This window comes from Candoia aspera, chromosome 2 (genome assembly GCF_035149785.1).
Source record: "Candoia aspera isolate rCanAsp1 chromosome 2, rCanAsp1.hap2, whole genome shotgun sequence".
NCBI classification, from domain to species: domain Eukaryota; kingdom Metazoa; phylum Chordata; class Lepidosauria; order Squamata; family Boidae; genus Candoia; species Candoia aspera.
In genome coordinates this window covers 45,730,197-45,746,865 of record NC_086154.1, presented here as the reverse complement: position 1 = coordinate 45,746,865, position 16,669 = coordinate 45,730,197, and the positions used below count along the sequence as shown (strand labels likewise).

Below are 16,669 nucleotides of genomic sequence, written 5' to 3'. Positions count from 1 at the left end.
CTGTAGATCCATCAGTCTCAGGATGCGATGATGTGGACAACGCCTGTTTGGTGCCAATCAGTTTTAAAAATGATTTCCAAAACTGGGAAGTAAACTGTGTCCCGTGGTCACTGACCAAACAGGAGGGGCTACCGTGGAGACGGTAGATGTGGATTAGAAAGAGGCGGGCCAATTGTGGGGCTGCCGGGGTGGACGCACATGGAATGAAATGGGCTTGTTTGGAAAAAAAAATCCTTTACAACCCAAATGACAGTTTTCTTCTGACTGGGAGGCAGGTCCACAATAAAATCCATAGAAATCTCCTCCCAGGGATGGGATGGGATGGCCACTGGCTGCAGAAGCCCCTGTGGTTTACCCCCTTTCTGTTTTGACATGGCACAAACAGGACAGGAAGCAACATAGTCTTTCATGTCATGCCTTAAGGTCAGCCACCAAAATTGATGGCGAACCAGATGTAAGATTTTGACAAAACCAAAGTGTCCAGCAAGTTTGTCATCATGGGAATGCTGCAAAACATCAGCCCTCAAAGTTTCAGGCACATAAAGGCGGTGCTCCACCCACGCCAGACCATTTTCAAAAGAAACATTGTCTCTATTAGCTAGCAACCAAGTGTCAGATTTTAGTGCCTGGAGAAAGTCTTTTTGTAACTGGCAAGGAACTTGCATTTTCCGCTTCCCAGGTGGGGCCAGGGGCCAGGGGTTGGGGTTGCCTGCGCACTGGTCTGGCTCCGGGTGATGGCAACCAAGCCCAGTTGTGGTTCAGTGAGAACAGTCCCAACTATATCTGTCACGTGGTCAGAGTCCTGAGGCAAACATGACAAAGCATCAGCTAGAAAGTTTTTCTTTCCTGGAATAAATTTTAACTGGAAATCAAAGTGACTGAAAAATTGAGCCCAGCGAATTTGTTTAGGACTCAGATGCCGGGGGGTGCGGAGGGCTTCCAAATTCCTGTGATCAGTCCAAACCTCGAAAGGGCATTTAGCACCTTCTAGGAGGTGACGCCATGCTTCTAAAGCAGCTTTTACAGCAAAAGCCTCTTTTTCCCAAACATGCCACCGGCGTTCCGTTTCAGAAAACTTTCTGGACAGATAAGCGCAGGGCTTTAAGTGATTTTCCGAATCTTTCTCTAACAATATAGCCCCAACTGAGAAGTCAGAAGCATCCACCTGGACAACAAAGGAGCGGTCAGGATCGGGGTGCTGTAAAATTGGCTCAGCAGTGAAAAGGGTTTTTAACTTTTTGAATGCTGCCTGGCATTCAGATGTCCAATTCAGCACTGCCCCAGGATTTTTCACCTTGCGTGTCTCTCCCAGACTCTTGGTATGTAGTAAGTCAGTAAGGGGCAAAGCAATCTCAGCAAATCCCTGGATAAACTGCCGATAGTAATTACTGAACCCTAAAAAACTTTGTAATTGCCTCCGGGTGCAGGGCCATTCCCAACTTAAAATCGCCTGAATTTTTTCAGGGTCCACCTCAATGCCTTTGTCAGATACCCTATAGCCTAGATAGTCAAGTTGGGTTTTGTGAAATTCACATTTGGAAAGCTTGGCATACAGTTTGGCATCTCTAAGCTTGCTTAACACCTGTTTGAGGAGGCGTTCGTGTTCCTCCTCGGTTTCAGTGTAAATGAGAACATCGTCTAAATAAACCAGAACCCCTTTAAACAAATGATCATGTAACACTTCATTAATCAATTGCATGAAGACCCCAGGTGCCCCTGCTAACCCAAAAGGGAGGACTTTGTACTGAAATGAACCCAATGGACAATTGAAAGCAGTTTTCCATTCGTCTCCCTCTCGTATGCAGATGCGAAAATAGGCTTCATGAAGGTCGAGCTTGGAAAAAATCTTGCCCTTGGACAAATGGGCTAACATGTCTTTCATTAGAGGCAGAGGATATTTGTTGCAGACCGAGATGGAATTTAACCCCCGATAGTCCATACAAAGTCTAAGCGTGCCATCCTTCTTTTCCCGGAAAAGCACAGGGGCCCCAACTGGGGAATTCGCAGGTTCAATAAACCCCCTTGACAGATTTTTGTCAATAAAGTCCCGCAATGCCTCAAGCTCTTTCTGAGTCATTGGATAAATTTTCGGCTTGGGTAATTGTGCATTGGGAACCAACTCTATTGCACAGTCAGTCTTTTGATGGGGGGGGGGGGTAGCTGATCCACTTCCATTTCCCCAAATACGTCTGCAAAGGCTTGGTATCAATTGGGCAAGCCTTCTAAATGTGCCAAACTAAGGTGCGGCATGGCAATTGCAGCCCTTCCAACCCCCCGCACGTGAAGCTCTCTCCACTGTAGGGGCTTGGTAAAACCCATCCTTAAAAGTCAGAGTTCTGTGTTCCCAGTTTATATATGGGCTTCGATAGGTCAACCAGGGAATCCCCAGAATTACCAGGGGATTGCCAACAGGTGCCACTACAAATTTTAGAGACTCATGGTGGCTGCCCATTTGCATCGCGACAGTTCCAGTGAAATGGGTTGCTGCCCCCCCCCCCATTGAACCATCTAACTGTGTGAAGATTAGAGGCTGCTGGAGGGGATAGCTAGGCAGGTCCAAAGCAGCCACCAGATCAGGGTGAATCAGACACCTGGAGCACCCAGTCAACCAAAGCCCAGACTTCTGTAGTCTTTGTGCGAGAACCCAACTTCACTTTTACTGCTAAAGTGGGACAGTCAGCACTCACCATAGCATCCTTGCGCCCATTCCCCTCCACCTGCCCACAGGCACCCTTCATGGCAGGTGGCTGGCGTTTCCCGCCGGCTCCTTAGAGTCATCTTCAGCCTCTCCCGAAAAGTAGGCTACTTCCTCAGTGTCGGCTGCTCCCTTTGCTCTGTCATCCTCCACGAGCGGGGTGGCGATTTGGCCGGCAGCTTCCCACTTGTGCTGTAGTCTTGGCTTTTGGGCAATCAGTTGCTCAATGCCCTTCCTTCCTGCATCGGAGGCACTGACCCCTCGCATAGCGCCAATATCTCTCCTCTTCCCAGGCTCTATAGCCTGGCCAGGCAGCAGTCACTGTACTTCGGGGTCCCCTCATGGTGGCTGGTTGTTTTTCAGGTTGCGTGGCTTGCATGAAGGTCTGCTGGGTGTGCTCAGCCTTGCCAGCCAGCCAAATCCATTTGTGCAATGTTTCTGGGTTGTCTCTACCCAACGCCCACCGCAGGACATCCCGGTTGAGCCCCTCTTTAAACTTCTATTAAGGTTGACTGCAACCAGTTGGGGGTTTTCCCAGCTAAAGCCCTAAATTCCAGGGCGTAATCAGCTACAGACAGTTGCCCCTGGGTAAGATCCTTCAATGCCTTTTTAGCTCTTGCCCTGGCTAGAGGATCCTCAAAATGCAGCTTTAACGCCCCCAAGAAGTCTTCAAAGTGCTGAAGCTCAGGGGAGTCAGCCTCACTTAATTGAACATACCAGTCAGCTGCTCGTCCCTTCAACTTGGTGGCAATGGCGGTTATTTTAGCCTCTTCAGAAGGGAAGCATGGTCCAAACTGCTTCATGTAACTTTTAGCATTAGTGAGGAAGAAAGATAATCTGGTTGGATCCCCATCAAACTTGATGGAAAAGTCTTTCACCCCACTCCTGTTGGAGCTGAATCAGCTGCTGCTTGAGTGGTTGTGGCCTCGGTTACCGCATTTCTCCCTCCATGGGGTGGGGGCACTGGTGGTTGAACTCTGTGGGGTGGGGATTCATCCTGGGGCCATCTTCTTCCCCGCTCTGCTGGCAGTCTGGGCGGGGGGATGGGGGATGATTGCGCGGAGCTGGAATCTCCTTCGCGCCTCAGCTGCCCCCCCATGCTAGATACAAGGTTCTTAGCATGTACTCCATCGATTCTAATTTTGCCTCTACCACTCTTAGCCTTTCAGGGGTTTGAGATTCCTCCCCTCCCCCCCCCCGGCATGTTAGGCTGTCTCCCCGTTGACACCGTGGTAAACTCTACGTCTGGGGTCAGCAGGAACTGATGCAAGACTCTCACTGCCTCCCAGGTGATCGACTCTGCGGGCGATTTGTTGGGTGATGGCGGCTCTGGTTCTCTCCCATCATCGGTGTCATGCGCTGCCTACTACTGAGTAAAACACAGACACTAATTCAGGGAAGATCAGGTTCTGGTTTATTTCAGCATAGTGCATAGCTAGAAAAAGCTGAGAGTGAAGGGAGCGCACCGGTGCGGGGTTTAAATAGCCCGCGCCAGTCAGCACCCCCCCCCCACCTTGGGTTGTGTCATCCCCCCAAGTCCTGTATGCTTCGTTGCCGGTAGGTGAGGGGTCGCGGGGCCCCTGCTGGTGCCCCGGGCTTCACTCATAATCGTTTTCTTCCTCCGGCCGGTGATTGCTGTCAGCTGGGCGATATCCTTTGCGTTCCTGCTGACAGCTTCAGGTGTGCCTCGTGATCCGCCCAGTCTTTGTCGCTCTTTCTTCCCCCTTTGTGTTCTCTTGACTGGTTTTTCCGGCTGGGGTCATTCCCTTCTCCTCGGGGTCTGTGTCTGTTGTTGTGCGTCGCTTTGCTTATCTTTTAATCCCTTACTCTTGTTTCCGTGGTATTGTCATGTGTGCCGTTGTGCTGATGCGTTCAGCTCAACGGTGCTCATGACAATCGGACTCCTCCACCGCAGGGCTGGAACTTGGATCCTGCCTGAAACCCAAGGGTTCCGGGGTGAGGTTCAGTTCTTCACTCTTACCCGTTGGCTCGACCATCATTAACTATTTTCCCTCACAAGAATTTTTCTTGGTAGGAGCTAACGGTATAACTTTTGTTTTGATTCTCAGCTTTATGTAATGATTGCCTATCCTAAAACACCATCAGACTCATGAACAGGTTCATAAAGGTATCTGATTTATTAAAGAATAGTATGCAGGATCACAAAGAAAGCTGAGAATGGGAAAAGCACGCCAAATGCAAACTAAAAACCCTCGGTGCAAATGAGGTCCCTCCCCCCGGAGAATCTTCCCAGGCTCACAATCCCAGGTGCTCCTAATGGCTTCTGATGGTCTGCGGGAAACGTCCTTGAGCAGAGCACATAACCCAAACACATTCCATTGTAATGAACATAGATAGAGAGCTTGGTACAAGGTTTCACAGCAGCTCCCTCCCAAACAGAAACGCGCGTCAGCGCCATGGCATGTGAAACATTACGATGTACAGTGCACATTGAAACAGTGAACATGACAGTAAGAGTTGTTTGATAATTGAATAGACTGCCTCAGGAGGCAATGGACTCTTTCACTAAAGGCATTTATGCAGAGGCAGGCAGGCCAACTGTCAGGAATGCTGCAGTAGTGAACTCCTGCATAGCAGAGGTGATCTTTAGGAACCCTTCCAAATATGCCATTCTATGATTCTATGGATAAGAGGCCTGGAATTCAAGTCATTCAGACTGTTACAAGGTAATGTGCACAACTCCAAAAACAGTACATAGATCTGACAATCAAACTGAAATACTAGCTCTGTTATCCTGGTTATCATCCATTCTAATAATCATTGTCTTTACTAAGGGAGCTCAGATGCAATAAGAAAAAATATTCATTAGTGTGTATTTGTTTAGAAATACATTTCACTGGATTCAATGAGGCATATTTCTCTTTAGACGTACATGTGATCCTGGCACTTTCTTTCTCTGTTTCCCACTTCCTTCTTTGAGTATATTCATATGCTTTCTTGTCATTAGATCAACAACAACAGCAGCAGCAGCAGCAGCAGCTGGATGAAAACACTATCAAAAAAACTTTCAATCTGAACACAGCAAATGCTCCACAAGTTTCAAGTTTCAAATTGTAAGCTGTTCATTGGTGGATTTAAAAAAGTAAAAAATGCACAATCAAGATCATGAGTTTTAAAAAAGAAAATCTATACATTCCATACCACAAATCAATAAGTACAGTAATGATACAAAAATGTGAAATCTGTTGACATAATTCTGAAAATATTTTTGGCTTGTGTATTCTAATTTTAGGGAATGCCCAGGTCTTAATTCCTCATGAAGTATTGATTTAGTTGTTCAACATAATATGTATCATGTTTTTCTGGTTTTGGTTGTGCTGAGTCCTGGATGACTATGATTCAAAATGTAAGGCAAACAAAATTTTAAGGTCTCAGAAAACATATTAATCCAACAGGGAAGTCAAGGTCTCAGTACATTTTGAGCAATTCTTCTCTTCTTCAGCAAAAATAAATATAACAGTGGAGACCAGTGATTTGCTTTATATCATGCCTAGTTTTAAAAATGATTTTTAAAAAGTTTACATAAGTTAAAAAACCAAATGGGTAGGCATCTAAATATGTATCAGTGAAGGTATCTGTTGCCGTAGTGGTTAGGAAACTTTGAATTCATATGTTCCTATATTTTCTGCACTTAAAAGATATGTGAAAGCTGCTTTACTTTCCCAAGCATCCCACATCTCTTGTCTCTGGTTTTGCAGTTTTTGGAAGCAAAGTGAAAACCTGCTGAATTTTTTTGTCCCAGACAAAAAGACGAGGCACAATTTCTTTCAAGCCACCTTCAGTTCAATGGGCACTTCTACATGTGGTCTTTGTATCTTTCCAGAACTAACTCTGTATTGTTGTGGTCTCACAGCATCATCTATGTTCAGCAATTGATCCAATTTGTTTCTGGATGAGTGGAAGTGTGTATTTGAAATTGTATTAAAGCTAATCTTTTCTTTGAAGCTCTGAGTTTCTGTGGAGTTTCTGGGTGGTCCATTTTTTTCATCTGCAGGTTTTCTTACCTACCCCTGTCATCCAGCTCCTGGATTTCAGCCACCTGAACAGGTCTTTTAAAGGGAAACAGAGCTTGACAGCTTTGCAGCTCCCTATCACAAGAAACACTCAGGTATTTTTACATACAGCCAAATGCATATAACATGAAATAAGGATATGGTAAAAGAATGCAAGCAATTAATTATATTTCTTTTTTATATGGAGTGATGATGAGAAGATTTTTGTTGCTCTTCAATTTGCAGCAGCTCAAAATGAGGTAGTGATTATATTCTTGTTCTTAATGTTTCAAGATTAGGAGAAGTGAAAACAATTGTAGACAATCTTCAAATTGCTTTTGAAAGATTGGAGAGTAGAAACAATAGCAATAAAAAGTGCCTTCTGGCTTTATAGTCTCCTTTGAATTGTGTTGGATTGGCCTTTATGTAACTCAAAAGTGCAACAGCATTTTGACTGATTGATTATGTGCCATCAAGTCAGTATTGACTGTTAGCGACCACATAGATAGATTTTTCTCCACAATGATCTATCCCTAACTTGTTCTTTCAGATCTTTCAATGATGCACCCATCACCACTGTAATTGGGTCCATCCATCTTGCTGCTGATCATCCTCTTCATTTTCCTTCTACCTTTCCCAGCATTAGAGCCTTTTCCAGAAAGCTGGGTGTTCACATAATGTCTCCAAAGTAGGATAATTTGAACTTGCTAATTTGTGCCTCGAGCATGTCTGGGTTGATTCGCTCAATGTCTCATGTGTTTGTTTTCTTGGCTGTCCATGGTATTCTCAGGAGTCTTCTTCAACACCAAATTTCAAAAGTGTCAGTATTCTGTCTATCCTGCTTCTTTAAAGTCCAACTTTCACTTCCATGGAATTCACAGGGAATACCATGGCTTGTACTATTCTGATCTTTGAAGGTAAAGATGCATCATGGCATCTGAATATCTTTTCTAGGGCCTTCATGGCTGCTCTGCCAAGTGGTCCTTTGGAGCACATTTCTTGACAGCTTTACTGTTGATGGTTGATCCTAAAAGACAGAAGCTGTCCACCACTTCAAATATCTTCAATATCATCATCAATTCTAAGCAATAGCATTTAGGCATGCATAAAATACTGGACCTGAACTCAAAGGGGTATAATTTTGAATAGACCCAGAGAAGACTGCAGTATTAAAGACTGGTCCCTATTTGCACTTACACCAACTATGGCATAAACATGTCCTGCTAATGTTTTTTTCCTCCCTCTCTCTCTCATTCTCTCTCATGTTGCTGAAATATTGTCTTCATCTTATCCCTAGCCCATAAGTGAGACAGGTTTAAGTCATCCTTAGCTGTGTCATTGTTAATGTTGTGCTTTCCCCCTTTTTCCAACACTATCCAGGGTAGCCTCAAGATGTATAAAATCTGTTAGGCTCTGGCTTTGTTTCTATTTCCTTAGAGAGAAGTCAAGTGACCAGGAACAAAGGAAGCAGAGGCACTATTGGGATGTGCAGTTTTCATACTAGAATAGTTTTCTGCCAAATGAAGGGTGGGTGGGAAGCACTTCAGCTTGGTAATGGGGAAAGACAAAAGGCTGCCACAAAAGAAAAATCTGTTCGTTACTGAAAAATCTCAAGTTTTTCTAATCAGAATGATGTATAAAAAGCAGACACTTAGATATAATTAGAAACTTTCTTTGTGGACATGTGTGAAATTTGTTTTCAAAATGTCCTTCACAGTCCTTTCACAGAACGCCTACTCTTGGTCATCCAAGTTTCCTTCATTTACTTAATTTATCCAAGTTTCCGTCACTTAATGTAGGTGGAAAAAATAATTAGTTTGCCACTACTGTTAAACAACTGAGAGTCAGAAGACTTTGCTGACTTTCTATAGATCATCTACAGTTCTAATAGTTGGATCTGTAAATCCTGGTTCTAGCTGATCTAGTTTATATGATTTTACAAGCAGTTCCAGGGTAAAAGCTCATGTTTGCCTCCTGTTTTGTTTGGTGCTATCTTGCAGGATTTACATGACTAGACAGCCATAATGGAGTAGTGATTAAGTTGTTAGATTTGCACTAAGGAAATCCATGTTCAAGTCCACATTCAACCAGGGAGTTCACTGGATGAGTTTGGGCCAGCAGACCAATCTACTTCATAGGGTCCTTATTGTGAAGATAAAATTAGGGAGCTGGCAGAAAATTACAGTCTATAAGAACAACAAATAAACAAAATAAATATTGTACACATTATCAGTACTAGAAGATAAATTAAGAGCAAGCCTAGCTTCCCAGATGTAGATTTTACCAAGGTCTGAGACACAGCAACATCAAAGAAAGCTATTTTACAAAATCAGGCAGGAATTCCTGTGCCATACCTCTTGAGAGGTGTTCATTGGGGAGACGTGTGGTAAGGGGGAAAGATCTGATGACAGTTTGACTGGCAGAATGAAGTGTGACCCTTGTTTGTTTGGATAGGCAAAGTACTTAGAGCAGATGTCTCAAGCTCATGTTGCTTTAGATAAAAGAATCCAGGCCTTGTTGTGGGATTAATGGACCAATCATGAACCCGTCAGCCTGCCTCCCTCTTCTCAGTTTAAAGGACTAGCACCATCACTATCTTCCAACACCCTTCTTCTAAAACAAAGCAGGGGAATTCAGACAAGTTTCACAACCTGGAAAGATATTCTCAGGTCAGAGTAAAGGACTTTTACAAATATAATGAAGGTAGCAGCAGCAGTTCTTCTCCACAAACTCTAGATTAATGGAGTCTATAATTGAGGGACCATTTTTTAAAAAGTATATAGATTAGTTTTCCAATTAACAAAGGTGTTCTGTGTAATGTACAATAGATTTTTTAAAAAATAGAACAGCAGCAGCAGCAGCAGCAACAACACACGCACACATACTGTACATAGGCAGAATCTTGAATAACAGAAAATAATCATGCTTAATAGATTAAGCCATAATTCAACCTTCTTGCATCTTTTTACTCTGCAGCTGTGTGGAGGCAGGTTGTGGGTGGGCACGGAACAGACCTGGATTGCAGTTGACAGTTCAAGGACAAGTACTAGGTATCAACAAGTTCCCTTGCAGGACTGTGTCCTCCTGCCCGATTTCCCTCATCTTCAGAGCTGGTATCTCCTTGTTTCCCTTCTATGAAGAATAGTGATTTGGGGGGCAGGTGCTATTTGTGCCAGAGAAGTGGCACTGAGATAATGTTTAACTCCACCAGCATAATGATCCTAGTTCCTGGCATCTTTTAGGAAAACCATAAGACGTACAGTAGATGGCAGTCATATTTAAAGACCTGGCAGAACAGGTAATTTTTCTTGCAAATACACATACTTATCTACCCTCTTAAAGATCAGAAGTTTACCTTAGGACTGGTAATAAAGTGCTTCATTGTGAATGTATCCTTAGTGGGATGGAACTAGATGTGAAAAACTGTTCCTACTTTCCCAAGGTCTCACAGTATTGTAAACCAACATTTCTTAAACTATTCTACACACATACAAACACACACATTCAGATATACAGAATACCTAGGATTGTTTCTTTAAAACAAGAAAATAACTAAAAGAAATCATGTAAGTAAGGTGGTTATTAAAACATGTTTTATTTTTCCTTATATTTAATACATCAATCAAACATCTTAATGAGATGTATAAGCTTGCATATGGTGGCATATTCCATCAGTTTGTGGAGTGAAATTACTTTAAGGAAGTCTTAGAGTCAGTGCAATATCCAGCCTGTTCTGATCATTGATCCTGACTGTAGCATGTGCTAAAAACCCACTTTCACAGGGTATATTTTGGAGCACAAGACAGGACGCTCTTCAGTGACCTTTCAGTAAAAATTCATTCTATGACCTTTCATCCAAAAGTCTTCTAATAATCTCTCACCCCAAACCCCAGTTGTTTCAAAGTGATGTCTGAAGAAAGACTTGCCAATATCCCATCTTCATTTATGGAAGTGATTCTTGCTTGAAGAATGAAACTAGATGGATCAAAACCTTATTTTGGCCCTTTGTATCAGCTTGTTGGACATCTATAAATTGTATGAAGAATCCTAACATTCCACAGAACATTATGTAAGAAGTTCAGTTGTGAGCCATTCAGAGAACTTAGAGTTTATACAGTTTATAATATAAATACTATGAGCCAGATCTTTCCAGTCTATAACACACATATACGTACACACAAACATCTTGGATTAGAAATCGCATTAATCTAGCCAGCATTGCTGTTGATTATACTGGGTTGAGGGTAATGCTGCATGCCCTGTTAAGTCCTTAGCTAGTCAAGGGGATCATTTAGACATCAGCTGTGGATATGAAGAAGTTTATGTTTTGATGTAGCTTCTTGGAGTTAAAATGTGGAAGTGATCAGATGATTGGTTTATGAACCTCAACTTTTTTGAGAGCTCCAGCAGCAAGACATGTAGTCACTGGAGGTGGGTATAATATCAAAGAATGAAAAGCACTCAGGAGACCTTCAAGGTATTCCTTGCCACTATGTCTGTCATATTTAATGCAATGGCAGCAGTTGGGTGAAGACCACAGGAACTTTGTCTGACATTCTGGAAGAACAAGCTAAGTAAGAGGAGAGGTGGAGGAGGATTGAAAGCTCCAAGGAAAATAATCACCATTAAGGTTAGTCTGTTTCATGATTGTTTCTTATTAAAAAAGAGACTGCACTTTATCTGTGCAGGATATGCTCTTCAGATGAGGGAATTAGCAGAACGACTGCCTCCATATCATCTAATTAGCAAAAATGTTGATAAGCAGATACAATCACATATGATTAGGATCCTTTTTAAAAGCCACTCCATTAATTAAATAGACAGAGAGGCTGCCTCCAACCCTCACGTGCCACTGATTAGAATACAAATATTTACACTAATCTCACCTCCATCAGTCAGGGGACACTTTTGAGTATTTTCAGTGACATCTGATTACTATTGATTTTCATCCCCAATGTCAGGCCATTTTGTTAGTATCTGAAAGTGCTGCCTTCACTTTCGGATGCTTTAAATCATGTTAAGGGTTTATCTTAATGACGCTGCTGATAACCACTGCTCAGGTCACTCGTACTTTCTCTTCAAAGAACACAGCCTGGGCTGGTTTTTATTGTTTGTACTTGAGATTTAAGATACGAAAAACATTTCTCATTTCAAAGCCTCCATTTCTAGGGACTGGGCTGCCTAGCTAGTTTCCCTGTGGGTAGTTATTTCACGTGGGCAGCTCTCTTGTCCCACCCTTGATTTCTTCTCAGCTCCTTCTTCCTCTCCAGTTTGCCTACGCACCTCAGTTCATAGTCTGTCTCTCTCTCCTGCCCTCAGTTACACAAGCCAGACTTACAGCAGGGGCAGGCACTGAAACTGCCGAGACTCCACGATGCCTGCTGTTGACTCTTAGATGTGGGGACTGATCAGTTCCTGGGAAGAAGCAAATACCATTTCAGATTCAGCTCGCTATCGCCCCAAAAGGTAGTTTCCATGCAAGGGTCATGGTGAATCCAAACAGCAGGGTGGAGCTGGGGGTGGGATTGCGGCTGGTGCCCCATCAAAGAGGCATCTTTGGCATGTACAAGCACTGCCCACACAGTGTTTATGATGGGGCTATGCTGCACTTACCTGTGTGCCATTTTCTGTCCATCCAGATGAGTGGTAAAAGTCAAACCCACAGAGTTGTCATCAAGAAGCAGGAACCCAGGCACCAGTGGACTTTCTTTTATCAGAAGTTGGCTGGGGGAGATCTATCCTCCCTTGCCCTTTCAGTCACTGAGAGCTCCAGGAGGTGGGGGATGGGATATGGGCAGGGGTAAATTTATCTTTTTTTTTCTTTTTAAATTCTTTTTGAGGTGGTCATTTTATCCTTTGAAATGTACTGTTCCTATCAAAAGGCTTTAAGTCACTATACGTCTTTTGTTTTCCACCTGAAATTGATGAAAATTTATTCTGCTGATGTTCAGAGATTTGCTGTCAAATTTCAGGGACATGAGTCTAGGAGGCTCCAGGGACTGGAGAAAAAAAAAAAGCACCCAGGGAACTGTATGCAACCAGCGCATAGCATGCACTCCACTCTTATGGTTTATGGAATAAGTGCCCAACCAAGAGTAAAGGACCTCCTGAACAGGAACATGCCCAGTGTTGTTTTGGCGAACATTCATCATAAATCAAGCAGCACTGGCTACAAACTAGCAAAATACTCTTCCTATGAAAAGTTTCCAATCTAAGACTTCTGGCATGAGTTGCATCATAGATGTGAAATATGACCTTTCAAGAGAGCTAATTTACATAGCAGTCCCAACCAATAGGACTGGTGCATGTCTCAAAGGAATTGAAAGCCTCTCCCCACTGATTGGCTGAGATGCTTCTGATGTCACAATACAACTCAGCAGCAAATGCCTTGAAATCAAACAATATGAGCAAGCAGCCTTTCTCTTTCCCTTTGGCACCAAAACCATTACCATTGGGCTGTGAGGAAAGAAGTGCCACGACTGAAACTACTGGATCCCTTGGATCCAGACCATACAGGACCTTGTGTCCCCTGGGAAAACCAGCCAAGTAGTCTCCAAATCCAGCTACCTTTTTCTTTGGGATGGTTAACTATTACGAAGTCCTAGGACTGAACCAAAATGCCTCGCAAGAAGACATTAAAAGGGCCTACCGTAAGCTGGCATTAAAGTGGCACCCTGACAAGAATCCTTATAACAAGGAAGATGCAGAGAAGAAATTCAAAGCTGTAGCTGAGGCCTATGAAGTTCTGTCAGATCCTCAGAAACGCTTGCTCTATGACCGGCCTGTCAAGGAGCCAAGGTTCAGAGGGAGAGGAGCCTCTGGCACTTACTTCCGTGGCCCGCCTGAGTTTGACTTTGTGTTTCGCAGCCCTGATGAGATCTTCAGAGAGTTTTTTGGAGGAATGGACATCTTCGCACACGACTTCTGGGACAATGAGTTTGACAATGACAATCGTGTAGAGGAAAACCAAAGCGGGTTGCAAAGTCCCTTTGGCCTCTTTTCTGGACTTGGTGCCTTTTCCAATCTTGCATTTAATTCCCTTGGGCCCGGTGTGCACACTATGTTCTCCTGCAGGTCCTTTGGCGATGATAGCAGTGGAGCACAGAATTTCAGATCTGTAGCGACTTCTACAGAAGTGATCAATGGACGGAGAATCACCACCCGAAAAATTGTCGAGAATGGGCAAGAAAGGATTGAAATCGAGGAGGATGGTCAACTGAAGTCCATAAGAGTAAATGGAAGAGAACAGTTGAAATGCTAATAACTCTCCACTTGTCTGTCCAAAAAGCGATAGTCAGCTGCTTGAACGATCTTAAAAGGACTCTTGTTCCGTAAAAACGGAAACCAACTAATAAACTCGTTCACTGAGTTCAAGACCTATGTGGTAATGACTTCTGAATTACTTGGAATAATTCTGTACTGTGGTGGTCAGGGTGTGGTTTCTTTTGAGTGATCCCCAAAATAGCTTCATGTGATCACCTCAGTATATGGTCAATGATCTTACTGTTTTAGGTTGTTATCCTCTAAAATCAATTGCTGGGGGACAAATATCCAACTTGGACAGGTGTTTAATTAGAATATTTTTGCACAAAAGTTTTGAGGACAGGATCAACTGTGCATACACAGCAGTGTAACTCTGAATTAAACAGAAAATATGTAATTATAAAGACAGTCATGAAAATGATAGAAGAACTGGGATAGAAATTCTTCTGGATAAAAATGAATTTTGATGGTTCTGTAGACATACAGAAATAAAGTTAACAATATCAATGATCAAATCAACTTCTTTCTGGAGCTTTAAGTCTTCTTTTAGATTAGAATATGCAAACTATAGTACATTAATATATTTTTGTATGGAATGAAAACATACACACACACACACACACACTTAGAAACTATTGACCTGTTCTTAAGATAAGCCAAGCATATATTGTTTTTAAAAACTAGAAAATATTTTTTTAAAAAATGAAGATACCAAATTTATATATGCCAAAATGAAATATTTGGGATGTATAATAAAATTGCAAGAAGTAAGTTGGAAAAGTTAGTAGAAGCAACTAGGATGCCATTTGATAAGAAACAATGAATTTGTCCAATAAATCTTGAAGCATGGACTGGGGACAGTTCAAGAGACAAACGAAACAACAATAATTTAGATTACAATTAGGGAACCCTCTCCCAAAGTTATATATCTTTATCTAATATTTTCCTGATTATATGATTATATCCTTTGCTGGACCAAAATATTAAGTTGCTAAAGATCAGTGAGTATATTACTTTGACAGAAACATGAACCTGTTAAGCCTTAGTCTACCACATTTGCTGTACAAATTCAATGTATTTTAAGACATTGGTCTGCATATTTAAATTAACATTATGCACTGATGTTAGAAAGACCATAGTGCTACCAAAGATTTTAAAAGCAACATTTCTTATTATTTACAGTATTTATTGTTAGATTTATATCCTGCCTTTTTATTCAAGAGCTCCTTCCTCCTATTTTCCCCACAACTTAACCTTGTGGGATAGGTTGGACTAAGTAAATGGTCAAAATCACCCACTGAGCTTCCATAGTTTGAACCTGAATCTCTGTGGTCCTAGACCAACTTAACCACTACACCACAATGGCTAATAGAACTCTTTGTTTAAACTTTGCGTGTGGGATGTCTATGCTCGGTTCTTGGTACTTCTAATAAGATTATTATGAGATAGCAGAGCTGAAATGGACCTTGTCCTGGCACCTAGAGGAGCCATGGTCCATCGGCATGGGAAGAGTTTGAGACAGCACAGCACTGGTTACTTTAGCACAGAACCCTGAAGTCATCTAGCAAGTCATATTTGATACATACGATATTTGATGCATATGAGAGCCAGTTTGGTCTAGTGGTTAAGGCAACGGGCTAGAAACCAGGAGGCTGAGAGTTCTAGCCCTACCTTAGGCACGAAAGCTGGCTGGGTGACCTTGGGCCAGTCACTGTCTCTCAACCCAACTCACCCCACAGGGTGGTTGTTGTGGGGGAAATAGGAGGAGGAAGGAGAATGAGGTATGTTCGCCACCTTGAGCTATTTATAAAAATAATAAAGGCGGGATAGATAAATAAATAAATAAATAAATATTCGCCTGATATAAGCTAGATTTAGTCTGAAAGAAGATAGTTTTTTACGTGTAGAAGTGATATTTGAAGAAAGATGGCAAAACAGACTGCTATATAATCAGGAGGGCATTCACAATCATTTAATATTACTTTTATTAGGACTTACTACAAATCACAATGCAGCCTGAAGCACTTCAAATCACATAGAGCTTCCTTTGGTCCTAAACCAATTGGATTTTTATAGTCTTCCATTCCTCCAAGAAGCTCAAGAGGGCATAATGGTTCTTTTCTCTGACTTATTTTATGCTGACAACAGCCTACTAGCCCTGTTCCTACAGCCCGCTTAACTGGTTAATGGGGTTTAGGTGCTGTAAGGGGATCTATCCCCTCCCTGAAAGATGCATTCACCATCATCTGGATTCAACCACATGACTTCTCCTGGGAAGCCTTAACCAACCGTGGGACATGGGATATACAGACATAGACCTAATATACAAGTAGCCGTATTTACAGCCCTGAGGAGTCTACCCACTTAAGACCAACAGGCTCAAACTTTTCCTACTGATCACACTAGACTGTGCCTCAGTCAACTCCAAAAGGCTTACACAGCTGAAATCAGACTAATAGCAGATCTGAGTGATGTAACTGATACATGCCTACAGTAGTCTCCACAGCAGCCCCGCAGATATTCCTTTTCCCCCTCCTTCCCCAGGAGGGACTGAGTCATCCTAAACTGGGCCACCGGATAGCTATCTGTGGATGTGATAAGAGTGGAAAAGTAATTATGTTTTGCCACCCTTATCAACACAAGATAATCTTTAGGAAAGGCTCTTACTTATGGTTTTTTGTTTTCTGCCATTGGCACT

General features: G+C 42.6%; 1 protein-coding gene across 1 annotated transcript; it reads left to right on the top strand.

Moving 5' to 3' along the window:
• Positions 1-13,288: 13,288 nt before the first annotated feature.
• DNAJB8 (DnaJ heat shock protein family (Hsp40) member B8) lies at positions 13,289-13,969 on the top strand. Its single transcript, XM_063296426.1, has one exon. The coding sequence runs from the start codon at positions 13,289-13,291 to the stop codon at positions 13,967-13,969; it is 681 nt and encodes a 226-aa protein (XP_063152496.1).
• The last annotated feature ends 2,700 nt before the right edge of the window (positions 13,970-16,669 follow it).